The sequence below is a fragment of the Centruroides vittatus genome, unplaced genomic scaffold (assembly GCF_030686945.1).
Source record: "Centruroides vittatus isolate TY-2023 unplaced genomic scaffold, ASM3068694v2 contig_400, whole genome shotgun sequence".
Classification (NCBI taxonomy): Eukaryota; Metazoa; Arthropoda; class Arachnida; order Scorpiones; family Buthidae; genus Centruroides; species Centruroides vittatus.
In genome coordinates this window covers 4,264,110-4,279,186 of record NW_027122215.1, presented here as the reverse complement: position 1 = coordinate 4,279,186, position 15,077 = coordinate 4,264,110, and the positions used below count along the sequence as shown (strand labels likewise).

Below are 15,077 nucleotides of genomic sequence, written 5' to 3'. Positions count from 1 at the left end.
GAAGTAAGTGATCACATATAGTCACATAAATGATTTAAATAGATATATCTAATAAATATCATAAATCTATAGATAAAAATGTAACAGTCTGCGAATTAAATTTAACTTTGAAAATAAATAAAATAATGATTACATAGATATACATATACCTGTTAATCTGTAAATATTTCATAGTGTTATTTCAAGAAAATATTTCATAGTGTTATTTCAAGAAAACCTTCTTGCTATATATTATTGAATATTTGATTTATATAATTTATTACTGAATAGTTTATTTATATAAAAATTTTTTTATTAAACAACATTATAAGATAGGCATTATATAAAAAAGGTAAAGTGTAGTTAGGTAAACCCAATGGCAGCACTTCCAGAATCTCAACGACAAATCTATTTTGTATTTTAATCTGGGTGTCTCTGTCAATTATTTCTGATTTCTAATATCATTTGGTATTTAAATTAAATTTTTAACATTTTATAAAACTTGTTTATTGTTATATTATTATTATGTTTCATAGATTCATTTCTTGGTGTTTGTATAACAATTTTTTGAAATTTATAGTTGATTTATTCATTTTTATTGTTGTAATGGCAGAATTAAAGTTCAACAGTTATTATTGCAAAAGTGGATTTTAAAGGATTTCTTCCATTATTTAGAATTGGATTTTCCTGAAATTGATGTTGACAAAAGAATATCATCAGATGTTAAGTTTGCGATAAAGTTTGGTTTACAACCATAGATGCAGATTATCTGAAATGTGATGGTCGTTGTAAATTAATATATCAAAAAGATTGTGATTCAATTTTATTTTGATGTCACAAATGCAAGATGAGTAGTTCTCCATTTGACGAAACTTTTAAAGGTAAATTCAGGAAAATTTCATGGGGAACTATTTTTTCCTTTATTTGGCATCTAATTTGCATAGTGTATGTTGGACATGAGTTGTTTGGCTGTGGGCATGAGCTGTTAACTGGGCAAACTTTATTTGATGTGTTGATGATGATTTAAGTATATAATTTATCACAGATAAAAATTGGTGGACCTGGAAAGATTGTCTAAACAGATGAAACAGTTGTGAGTAAAGGAAAAATGAAAAAGGAAGGCTTTTGAAGGGAACCACGTGGATTGTAGGTGAAATTTGTTGAGATGATAATTCATGTTTTATATGCAAAGTAAATGACAGGTCAGAAGTTAGTCTTAACTGGGTTATAAATAAATTTGTAAATTCAAGAAGTATTGTGTGTACAGATGAATGGAAAGGATATAATCATAATCATATTGATGATTTAGAAGGAGTCAATATTAAGCATAAAACTGAAACATGCAGAAAATTTTGTTGATCCAGTTACCGGCATTTATATGCAGAAAACTGAAAGATTGTAGTGTAGTTTGAAAAACCAGAACTTGCCAATGCATTATACTGAAGATTTGTCTGACTCATATTTATATGCTTTTATGTATAAGAAGATTCTGAGATGGGAAAAATTAAAATCAGGAGAACATTTTGAGTTGTTTGTTCAGCATTTGAGTAACATATATCCAGGAGTCGGACATGCACCAATATGGAAAGAGCCAGAAACTGCCTTCTGCCCCAAAAGCAATCCCTAAGAAATCAGAAAATCGAAACAGGAAGAATGAAGAAACGTGTGTTAAGAGTATGGCAAATGTGCCAAGTAAGATAAAACAAGATGTAGTTTCTAAAGATTTTGCAGAACTATGTTCTAATTCGAAGAAATTGAAAAAGAATAATAGTAATAATAATGTTACTAGCAAATGCAAATTTTTTTCTTTAAAATATGGCATTGTTAGTTGTTTTCCTGTTTGCCATTTTGTTTGTGGATGTAGCATTCACAAACAAGATAGCAACTGGAAGTGCCACCAGCAGGTATACCTAAAAAAAATAATCTACGAGAGTTGAATACATTAAAAATAAATTTTCTATTATGATTGAAAACCAAAAAGAAAAAACTTCATGGCAAACAAGTATAAACAATAAAAATCTCAAATACTGATATATAGATAGAACTTAGAGAATGTAATGCAACATAAATAATAATGAATTGGAATATGTCATAATGCAAAGTAAATGATAATGAATATAATGCAAAACAAATTGATGATAATTTCCTGATGAACATGACTTTTTGACAAGAAACATTTTACTTTGATATTTATTGCCGAGATGCACTATATATTTTCGTTCTATTTATAAACAATGTATTTGATATGATATAATCTTTCTACAAATTACAGTTTAAACTTTCAATACACATTTTTTAAATTTTAGCAATGTTTTGTAGTTAAAATAATCATCAGTTATCTGAACCTCATACTTCATCTAAGATTTTTCCTGCTGTAAACTGTAATGCTACCTACTGGTTAAGAGTATGAAGTAATTCTCTCAAACTTTAACCAAAAATAAAATATGCTACAAATGCAATAAACATTATTTTTGTATAAATATGGTATTTTATATAAATTAACACTAACAATAAATTGTTGTGCATATATTTTTAGATTTTATGTCCATTAGGAATTAAGTCTTTATAAAGACAAATAGCACTTAATTTATAGTGTGGTTTTATATTTATTACAGAGATCAGAATATGTGAATTATTAACAGGTTAAAAAAAATCTTTCAGAAATGTGGAAATTAATAATCTATTACTGCTAATATGTATAATGTTATTGAATTTTAAGAAATATGAAAAGTTTCATCTTTCTTAAAATTCAATTAAAGAAAAGAGAACAACAAAAATTAAATCAAAATGGAAACAAGACTATGAAACCAATGAGAAATGGAATTGGTTTATAATATAAATTTTTTATATAATTCATTAATTTTGAATAAATGTAAATAATTATCTTTGACATATAAGTATCATTTATGTTGTTATTAAATCATAGGTTGATTAGACCAATGAATTACAATTTATTTTGTATGGCTGCTATTTTTTCCTAGGTAATCAGAAGTAACTTGGATATAGACTTAAAATATATTGTTTTATGGAATGATGATGCAACCTAAAACTATCAAACTAAGAAGTAAGCCTGATCTTTTGAAGGCAGAAAAACTAGTAAATGACCATCTGGTCAACCACTGGTAGGAAACCATATATTGGTATGAACTGTCATCCATTACTCTTGTTCCTTCACTGTCAACTGGTCATTTACTGGTTGGGTCATCCCTTCTATATTTCAATAAAATTATTATATATATATATTAAAGCTGGTGCAAAACATGTGAATGGGCTGAATAAATGACATGACACCTCAAACACAGCATAATAGTAACATAAATATTAACAAAAATTAATTTAAACAGGAGCGACAAGTTTTTAACTGTATAATATTCTTTTTATTTAAAAAAACTATAGGAATAACCTATATTGATGTTATAAAGGAACTAAATTAATACTGAACTAAAACTACAATCCTGGGAGAATTCAAATAGAGAGGAAAAAGTACTCTGTGGTTTGATGTCCCTGATCTGATGTCTATGTTGTCCATTCTAAACACTAACAATGATTACAATATATTGTTGGAAAAGATTTTGACAATGCAATTAATTTTAAAAAATTTATTCATTCAATTGAATACTGTAAACTTTAATCCATTAAAATATTATACAATTAAAAAATGGAAAATGCTAAAATAAAGTTTATAGGAATTATTGATTTAAGAATTTAACTAATTTTTTTCATTCTATTGTTTGTTTTACCTTTTTTATTAATTAATTTTTTCAATAAAAATCCTATAAACATGTACTTTATAAGGTGAAAGTCTATTTATAAACCACCTGAAAAGGATCAATCTCTAAAAAAGTTGAAAAATCTTTTTGAAATTGATGATATATTTACCAAATGTAAAATCAAAATTGTGCAGTGCCATATAATTTTCTGTAACAGACAGATGTGAATTAAATTGGGTAATATAAAAATATCGTTTCAATAAATATAAAAATTTAATCTATGTTCTCTTCCCAATAAATTCGATAAATAAAAACAGGAAAAAATATTAGATTTTAAAATGCTTCTTCTGAATACAATAAGATATTATGATAAAATATTCCATATAAGGAAATAAAAAAAATAACAATTTAAAGAATTTATTTTGAAATCAATAAAAATACTTTAAATTCCCTTCCATTATTTCAATAAATAGAATGTTTTTTTTATGACAGAATATTAATAAAATATAAAATCAAATTGTGGCTACCCTGGCAAACATTTAGATTAATTGTCAAAGATATAAATTTTTAAAGCTATTTTTCAGCTATTTGAATCTTGCAATAACAGTACTTTCGAAGATTAGGATGTATGTCATATACACAGTGAGGTTGGTTTCCGTATATATTAATGCGACTAATTTCTCTTTCTTGAACATTATATGCTTTAGTTTCTATATTAAATTTAACAGAAGCCTCATATTTAGCTTTGCTAGGAAAAGCTACCAACTGAATTTGGTATATAACTTCTGATACTTTTGTGTTATCACTAAAATCTCCAACAAATCCATCTTTATCAGCATTTTTCTTAAACTTCAGTAATGCTTGATTTGGTGAAAGTTTCTCAGCACGTGTAATTTTATCAAGAACTAGCTGAACGCAGAGAGTACTAAACTGGTTCGTATAATTATTTATAAAATCTATTACTGCTTGTCCAGCTTTAATTGCATATCGATCTTTTACACTGATATCTTGCCACTCTAGACAAGTGCACCAGTGAGCTTCAATATCTGCATTGGCACATGTTCTCTATAAAATACAAAAATGTTTTTGATAAATTTAAAATCTACATTACATTTTAAGTTTAATGTTATTTACTTGTCTTATTTGAATGAAAAGTTGCCTTTAAAATTATTAACAAAAAAGAAATCTGAATAATTAACTAAATTAAATTCAAGAACTTACTTCCAATGGAATTTCGGAGAACAGACTGATACTACGTCTCTGAATATCACCTACTTTTGGCACAGAAGGATGAAGCACAGTCATAAGAGTACTATAGATGTCAAAAGGCGTAGCAAGCTTATCAGCATTAGCTTTCAAATTTTTAAAGGCAATTGGGTAAACATGTTGAAACCAGGGAGGCACAACTATAGAAAAAAATGGCAATCTTTCTTCTAATTTGCCTTGCTGAGTCTCACGTATGCTAGCAAATCTGAAAAACATATATTTTTTATTAAATATCATTACATAAAATCATTTTTCAGAAGTACAGTCGATTCCGCTTAATTGGGACACGTTGGAACTAATCCATTTTGGCACAATTAAATGGTTGCTCCAATTAAACGAACTAATAATAAATTCTAAAATAAAATATGTAATATGTATAATTCTCATTTAATGATTATATATGAACAATATTCGTTGAATTTTCTGCTAATAAAGTTTTTGAAACAAAAAAAAAAATATATATTTTTAACTCTTAACTATAAATGCCAAAATTGGAAGAAAACATTAACAGTAGATTTTACAGAAGGGAGAAAAACTAGAATTAATAGAATGTGACTTTGTCTCTAATTGTTAAATTTTTACCTATAGAAGTCATAATTCAGGAATTATAAACAAAATATTTCTGTAAAGGTTAATAAAATCTTACAACTAAAATAAAACCTTAATAAATCTTATGATAATCTTGTGACTTACCTATGCCCATGATCACTCATGAGAATTAATAGAGTATTATTTAAAATACCATCTTCATTAAGGCTTTTGATAAAATCATAAATATCTTCATCAGCATAACCCACTAAATTATAATCATCATGGCTAAGTTCTCCATGAAAACCAAATATAAATTTTGGTATGTCATAATATACATCAAAAAATTCTCGCAGCCATCTTAACATAAGCTAAAATAAATTAAAATATATTTTATTTAATAATAAAATATGTATTTAATACAATAGTTTAAATACCTGATGTCTGGGAATACTTCCAAGACAGTAAGGAGACTGTTTCCTCAAAATTTTATCAATTTCAACATAAAAGTTTCTCAAGTAATGATCTGTTGGTAAATCATCAAATCCTTTTAAACGATATGTAAATATACCTGTACTAGGAAGATCTTCACCAAAAGCTGTTACGTAACCATGTTGTGAAAAGTTCTTCCATATGAAAGGATAAATGTTCACATAATTTGCATTTGACATTCGTTTACGAGTTTCAGGAAGTTCCCTCTCCGTAAATCCTGTTAAGATAGGAATAAGTGCTTGTGGTGTTCCATCTCCAACAATATTGTATCCTTTCAGTATAACAGCATCTAACTGATTTATTAAGTAATTATATGTTTTTGGTAATTTTCTCATGTAATGTAATCTAGACATAGAATCTAATCCAAATATTAGCACATTTAATTTATGGCTATTTCCAAATAATTTGCGTTGCTTTAAACGTTCAACAGCCTCTTTTTTACGATGGACTCCAAACATGATATTATTCCAATTTGCTCCATCAGACCCCTCACATTCAGCTGAAAACAAATCATCTTCTAGTGTCAACTCTTCATTTGTATTGAGACTGACTTCTTTACTTTTGGCATTATTAAAATCATCTTTTCGTTTCATGTATGTAATTTTGCATTTTATACTTCCATGCCTTTTTATAGCATCTTTATTTACATAAACCAAACCATTTTTAACAGATAACCAATCGAGTTCTGCTTTACAATATAATTTTCCAACGTCTTTAATATGCCTATTAAAAAACAAACTATTTTATTTAACTATAGACTGATATAAAACTTATTAAATGTACTGAATAAAAAACTTGAAATGCATTTTTTTACACAAAAATTAATAAAGATAAAAATTAAATTTCATCCAAATTAATAATTTTGAAATTATAAATATATAACAACAGGTAATAAATAAAAATTATATCGGCAATGCTTTAAGCACTTAAAAAAAAGTGACTAGCTAACTTACATAGAGATAAATTTTAATCTTTAAGCTACTGATAAAAATATTTATTGGTAACTTATTGAATTTGTTGAAACAGGACTTTAAAAGCTCAAGAAAAAAGGCAAAAGGCATCTTAGAATGACATATTCAGAATTTATCATTAGGTATTGAGATGTTAAAATTTTTTATAACTAGATATAAAAATGTAATAAGGAATAGTAAAGTCATATCCCCTTTTAGAGTAGCATATTTTGTCAAATATGCCTCTGGTATCTTGAAACTGATTTTAAAAAATTCAAATCTCTTGAAGTTTTGGTTCACAAAGACATAAGCATTACATATAAAAAATTGAGTATTTTATCAATAGCAATCTGAGTTCATGTCCAATAAAATCTTGAAATCAATCTTTATGACTAAACAAAACAGCAACAGAACTATAACAGTACTAAGTAGATTGCTGAACCAGAGCCCAGAGCCAACAGGGGCCCAAACACATCAAGCAAAAATCACAAATGGTTTAGTCAAGGCTAAAGGCTTTTTTGGAGGATGCAAGTCATGACCTTTTTGGCAAGGGGGTCCACATTAGAATTTTGAACCACAGCCTAAAGTTGTTCCACTTCTGCAAGCAAAGCTCTTCTTTTCCTCAAAATATAAAGATCATTTCAGAAGCTGAACATATAAATAAACTATTAGTCTATGTTCTTATATTTGATCAAAGAAAATTCACATTGTATCATATTTTATGCTTGTAATGTGCTATGTACAAATAACATAATAATGGATTTAGAAAAATCTAACAAATATAGAAAGGATAAATTTGTTTTACAATATTTATTGAATCCCTATTGAATATATTAAGTAAAAAAAATTCACTTAGTTTTTATTAGTTTTTCAAATGACATTATTTGTTATAATGCTATAAACAATAACTGTACAATATCAGATCTATAGTTGTAAAATGCATTAACAAAATTTAACTACTATGTAGCAGCTGTTATCTCAGACTCCTCACAATACAAACATATCTCAAATACAATTTTAGATAATAAAACACAAGTTATTTCCATCTAATTCCCATAACTTTGTAGAAAGTTTAATAAGTTTGTAGCTCTTAAAAATAATGTTTGAAGTGATAAGGATGAAGTAATCCTAATGTAGAAGTCAGATTTTTGAAACACTAGGGTACATTCATCTGTATTTATTACATTGTATAAAAGTATTTAAAGAAAACAATGCCAAAGTAAATAAAAAGTAGAATTTAATTCCTTCTTTTTAACTCCCTATTCTAAGTTTCTAGTTTTGAAAGTCTCCAAATATCATCAGAGGTATATGTAACTTAGACTGCCAATTAACTTTTTTATCTCATCTACATTAGATGAATATCACTATAATAGTTCAAAGAATGATTTAAAAATTAAGCACTTTTTAAAAATTTTTGCTGTATTATTTTAACTAAAGTTCTACTTCTGATTAAAGTATTAATCATGTCAATTTCATTAGTTTTCAATACCATAGTTCCAGCATATTGGCAGTTAGGCACTAATATTGTTGCAGTTTGAATATTGTCATCACTAAGTGGTGTTATATGAACTATATAACCTCTCTGTTCATGTAGAGATGACCTTTTCTTTTGTACGGTAACCATGTGTGCACTCTCTCCCCTTTGTTACACTTGGTCTGGTGACCATGTGCTATGTATTGTAGATAAAGTGCTATGTAGATATTAGCCTGGATATATTTTGTAAGTTAATAAACAACAAATATTTGCTAATAAAGTTTAAAAATCCTGGTCTAAATAATGAAGGCAATTAACAGATTAAAATATAGATATTACATAAAAATATTAAATTCTTTGAAGAACTAAAATTATTATGAAATCAAAAATAGAACTTTTGGGTAAAGCCTTTATAAAAATGTAACAAACAATAGAACATTCACTTTAATCATAGTTTTCACTAATACATTTAATAGGTAAATATAAGTTTCATCAATCTGAAAATGTTCATATTCTAATAAATATAAGATTTATATACATATACATAAAGCTTATGTTAATAAGTACTTACTTCGTTACTGCCGGACTTAATGCATCAAGCTGAGGGTGTTTACAGGCCAATGATGTAAATAACATATCTTTCTTATCCAATGACATGACTCCATTATCCAAGATATAAAATACAAATGTATGAACAAACCACAATATTCCAACAATTGAAATTATCACAAGAAATTTAAATCTAAATGTATATCTCATGATGCTTGATGTATATTTAATACTAGAAAAAGAAAAAAGAATATAAATATATAATATATATATAAACTTTTAGTTTTAGAAATTAAATCATTGAATAAATAAATTAACCAATAAAATAATAGTGATTACAAATTAGTTTTGATGATAAAAATGTTTTTCTTCATTAAAAATATTTGCTGCAGCAATTTTAAGGCATTATTTTTTTTTTATCTTTAAGTTCTTCCTTCTCCCTCCAGTTCCTCTGATTTTTGTAATTACAACTGTATTATTCAAAAATTTTAAATTTTTCAAAGTTTTAGTTATCTAACATAGAAATCAAAATTTTTCCTGTTATATTTATTTAATCTAAAAAATTTTATATATAATTTGAGATATCTTTAACAAATTAAATAATGTCTACATTTATTTTAAAAGATAAATCAAATTTTAATAGATATAATAAATTTAAACTTGGTCGCTTTGATTAAATAGAATCTCTAATGAATATCTCCTTTATTAATTAAAAAGTTAATAGAACTAACTAGTAGAATTAACTAAGCTCCCTGAAAATGAAGCTGATAGATGGCAGAGGATGTTAGACTGTAATAATTTTTATTCAAGTTTTTTGCTTTAAAGTACTTTCAATATTATGTTTATCAATGTGTTCTCACTGTTGGTCATTCTCTTACAAAACCTCATAATCCTTATTACCATATATGACTCCAATTGTAACCTATCAGTATCATGACAAATTGAGTAACCAGATACAGCCCTGTCCAGACAATAAATTTTTCTTATGAATAATAATTGGATTTTCTCGAAATAAGATAACCAATCCATGCTCCACACTGGGAGAGCATAACATATCAAATTTATGACAATGAAAAGAACTGAAATTGTTTTTGTATAGAATTTATTTTCATTTTCACTGATTAAAAAATTATTTATTATTCTATTTGCTTTACTTTGTACTTGTTGGACACGTTTTCCAAAGATAGCGTTGAAGTAAAATGAATTCCTAAGTATGAAATTTCTTTGACTACTTTCAATTTGTCATTTAGAAGGTAAAAATCATGATCCTGTTTAGCCATTCTTCCTGCTTTTCGAAATATAAGGATATGAGTTTTATTTGGGTCGATCTTCATTCCCAACCGAGAAAAATATTTCTGCATCTGATTTAGTTTCCTCTGTAGACCAATTTTAGCAGTCGAAATTAACACCACATCTGCATATTGAATTTAATGGACTTTGATTTCCCAGTGGAATTCCATCTTCTTCCCTGTTGAACTGTTTATCCATATCATGGATCATGAAATTAAATAGATAAGGTGATAATGGGTCATCTTGCAAGAAACTTCCGCACGTGTCAAAAGGAAGATAAGTATTCCTACCACTTTTAGTTGTAACTAAATAGTGACCAAATAAAGATTTTATCGCTGTTATAAATATTGGATCCACACTATGTATTTTTGATTTAGCACTTAGTTTTTCTATTGATATTGAATCAAATGCCTTTTCTAGATCTAAAAAAGCTATGTACACTTTGCATCTTTTTCTAGAAAGATGAATTTGAATAGTTGAGAGCAATACAAAGGATGCAACTTCCATTCTCCATTCCACTCCTCTTGAAGAATGCAAATTGTGAATTAGATATTAAAGAATTCACTCTTGTCCATTGATCAAACCTATTTGCGAGAACTGATGTAAAGATTTTTCTTAATGTAGACAATATAGCAATGGGTCTATAATTACTAGGATTTAGCCCATCACCTCTTTTGTATATCATCCGAAAATATGCTAAGCACCACAATTCTGGAAAAATATCATGTTCATATATATAATTGTAACTAAGTGCCAAAACTTCAGCCGCTTCAATTGGCAATCATTTTAGAAAACTAACTGGTATTAAATTGGGTCTGACAGCAGTAGATTCACTTAGTTTATTAATAATCTTTACTATTTCAGAGGCCTGTATTGGCAGATTCATCACCATCTCATCACCATACCTTTCAACTACATCTATTTGTGATAAATTAATTGGTATATCCAATTTCCTCTCCTTGAAAAAACCAAACCATTTAACAAAATCAATATGATCCTGGTTTTCCATCCTGGTCCTCAGACAATATTTTTTCACTATTGACCAGAATTAAGTGTTATTCTTGTCTAATAATAGTTTTTGTTCAACAGGTTAAAATAACCTTATAAAGGCAAAGAAAAGAAGTTGTTATATCTTCTTTTTGAACCACTATATTCAATTAATCGTTCTCTTGATCTATTTTTACGAAATAATGCCAGAGTATATTCTTTGAGTCTCTTGGCCCTATAACAGTCCAGATCAAACCACTCCTGTTTAAACTTAGATGTCACTTTGTTTAAATGTTTAATTCTATGAAAGCTCAATAAAGTCATTAAAAATTTTGTTTATTTTATTATAAATTTCACCGAAACCTATCTAGCTTCAATCTGTCGCCTATTTCAGATTCAAATTTTTTCAATGTTATATTTATATTTCTTCATTTGTAAATTAACTCCTTTACTTGCTTCTCATTAGAAGTTGGTAACTTAGTACTTGATCTGATAGTTAACTGTATTGGAAAATGATGATAAATCATTATCAATTACCTTAAAACTAACACAATGGTCCAAAATGAATTCAGAATGTAATATATAATCAATCACCGATGCATCTCTCATCGAAATAAAAGTATGTCTACCAGGATAGTCCCCTACCCCACAGCCATTCAAAATAAAAAGATCATAGTTTTTAGAAAATTTAATTAGTAAATTTCCTTTCTTATTGATTCCCGTATCGTAACTTCTTATATTATAAACCACCTGATTATTCCTGTTATAATTAGAATCACATTTGTTTCCAATTCTGGCATTGAAGTCCCCAAGAATTAGCCACAAGGTGAAATGAGACCAATTCAAAAAGATCTTCTCAACTTCCTGAAATGGGGTTTGGAATGTTTCGTAGGAAAGAAAATAATTAACAACAATTGCCAAATATCCATTGGGGAACCTATTAAATTTATGATTTTCTAATTTAACCATTACAAATATTAGGTAAGTACTCCAATGTGAATAAATCAAATTTCCCAAGGAATTTTTTATTAATAGCATAATTCCTCCCTTCAGCCTACCAACTCCCGTTTTTTTATTGCTGGAACCAAAATATAATTAAACGATGCTTGCAGGAGATCTATCTCCTTTACAGGTAGTTTAGTAATCCAAGTCTCCCCCAGACCTATAATTTCATAGTTCTCTAATAGTTTTTTGAAATAATTAGAAAAAAAAACTTATTTCTAACACCTTGGGTATTCCAATTAATGACCTTGATCTCAGAGTTTTTGTCTGATGCTGAATTTAATTCATTCAAGTTCTTGCAACTATTGTTGTTAACATTGGTATTCACAATACTAAATATATTAGTCAATTGATTTCTACATCTAAAAAAGATCTAGTATTAACCAAGCAATTCTTTATAAAGCTATAAGTAATTTTCTTATTTTTATAAATGACAATCATTTCTTAATAAAATTTGCATACCTTTTTCTTTGCTTCAATATAAAGCTGAAGAATTTTTGCTCTACAATCCCTAGTCTCCTGAGTGAGATTAGGAAATAGTCACAAATTGCTATAAGTCTCATCACGGGATAGTTTTTTATAATTGTAAATGACTGATATTTGATTTTTCCTTTGAACAGTATTTAAAGTAAACTTTAGAATCATGGGCTTTCCTTTTCTTATAATGTAAAAACCTATTATTTCCTCCACTTTAAATTCTATTAATATCAATATCTCCCTAAAAAAATTTGTTAAGCTTTCTTTAATATTCATATCATCATTCATTGGATAGCCAAACAACATCAGATTAAGTTGATTGGTTATATTTAAAGTATTATTTGCCATATACTGTTGAGCTTCCAATTTCCTGTCTAGATCAGATAATTCTGTTTCTAATTTGTTGACCTTCTGTTCCAATGAACCAAGCTTGGTCTTAAAATCTTTAATATCCTGATGTATCAAACTAATTTCTGTTTTCACTTCCAAAATTTGTTCAGTTATAGAACTATGTGAGGCCCGAATTAGTTTTGACAGCTGTCGTAAGCTGGCTGTGGTCAGGCTATCATCCTTCTCCATCAACTCAAAATAATCTACTAACGTAGAATCTGAATTAATTTCCCCTCTCATCTTCATCTACTTTTTCACTTCTCTCCATATCCTTAGAAGTCACATGTTGTTTACGAAACACAGTTTCCACATTGGCCGATTTAGACACCTTGACGGCATTACCACTTCTGGTCAATGGAGGTCATCCTCTCTTCGACGGAGAATGTGATAGAGGACCTGAGTTTTGTTCAATTCCAGCCATAATAAGCAAAAACCATATAATTATTAATAAATATGCCTAAGACTGCCTTAAAATCATCATTAAATAACCCCCCTTCTTTCTCAAGATAAACTAACTCAGAATTCACGCCAACACCATTGAACACCTGAAGCACCCCCCATTGAGCATTATATTGAGACCGGCCTTCCTTGAACATGTCTTTTAAAGTATATATGAATGATGATGAAAGATTAATAGTCACAACTCCAATTTTTAATATACATTAGGTCTAGCTACCATTAGTTTTCAAACACTGAACAAGTGAATGATTTTATCACTGATTGGTTTGGCAATGTGAGTCTGAACAAAAAAAATATCAACAAATTGAATTCTCATTTCATAATCATGTCACAGTTTGAACAGTGACTGATTGGTTAATTTGAAGAAATATGCAACCTAACCCATGCATAGTGTAATTGCAGACATATGTTATACATATTACCATAAGTAAAGTTATCACTTTCCTGGGTGAAGCCTGGCATCTCGGTATTAACTATAATGAAATTATAGGAAATTGTTCTATTTAAAAACACAAATAAGTATAAGTGTCCAACTAATGATGAAAATTATCTCTTTATAAAACATTTTTGTAGAATTTTTTTAAACATTTATTTATTGTTTAATAATTTTTTGAGTGGATAAAGGCCCGAACTCCCGAATGGACATGGATGTAAGAAAAGACGTCGTAAGATCCCATTTTCCAATTTTTAAGAAAATTTTTATAATTTTAATTGGATTAACCCTGTTTTTAAAGAACGTTTTTTAATATTGGATGGCTGAGTAGCCTCTAAAGAAAGGTCCGGTCATCTAAAAGAAAAATTGTTCTAGAACAAAAGAAAAAATGGAGATCGTCTAGGGAAGTAAAAAATGTTTCCAGAGCGACTATGTCTTAATTTATTAAACAAAAATTTAACATCCGACGTACTTCAAAAAACTTAAAATGAAAAATCGTCGCCAGAGGGACCGAGTCAACTAAATCTACATTTTCCAGCGCATTTTTTGAGTGGATAAAGGCCCGAACTCCCGAATGGACATGGATGTAAGAAAAGACGTCGTAAGATCCCATTTTCCAATTTTTAAGAAAATTTTTATAATTTTAATTGGATTAACCCTGTTTTTAAAGAACGTTTTTTAATATTGGATGGCTGAGTAGCCTCTAAAGAAAGGTCCGGTCATCTAAAAGAAAAATTGTTATAGAACAAAAGAAAAAATGGAGATCGTCTAGGGAAGTAAAAAATGTTTCCAGAGCGACTATGTCTTAATTTATTAAACAAAAATTTAACATCCGACGTACTTCAAAAAACATTTATTTATATTAATTTATATGTAATAAATTTTTTGAATTGATTATATAAAATTCATATAATCATAATCAGATTTTTATTGATCTTTATTTTAAGAGAATATTTTTAAAATATTTGCAATACATATATGGTAAAAACACTAAATTTGTAATAATTTTTTTGTATACATTATTCATGAAATAAAATAATAAAAATTTGAATAATTTAATTAATATAATCTTTAAATTAATCATCATTTTT

General features: G+C 27.7%; 1 protein-coding gene across 2 annotated transcripts in view; it reads right to left on the bottom strand.

The window, feature by feature from the left end:
- Positions 1-4,092: 4,092 nt before the first annotated feature.
- LOC136976473 (uncharacterized) overlaps positions 4,093-15,077 on the bottom strand; it is a 28,858-nt gene continuing 17,873 nt past the window's right edge. For both annotated transcript variants that reach the window (XM_067271765.1, XM_067271764.1), the window contains exons 2-6: positions 8,971-9,180; positions 5,921-6,698; positions 5,649-5,854; positions 4,911-5,160; positions 4,093-4,754 (exon numbers count right to left, since the gene is read on the bottom strand). In XM_067271765.1, coding sequence (XP_067127866.1) covers positions 4,263-4,754; positions 4,911-5,160; positions 5,649-5,854; positions 5,921-6,698; positions 8,971-9,158 — 1,914 coding nt within the window. In that variant the 5' untranslated portion in view covers positions 9,159-9,180 and the 3' untranslated portion in view covers positions 4,093-4,262. The remainder of the gene's footprint in view (positions 4,755-4,910; positions 5,161-5,648; positions 5,855-5,920; positions 6,699-8,970; positions 9,181-15,077) is intronic.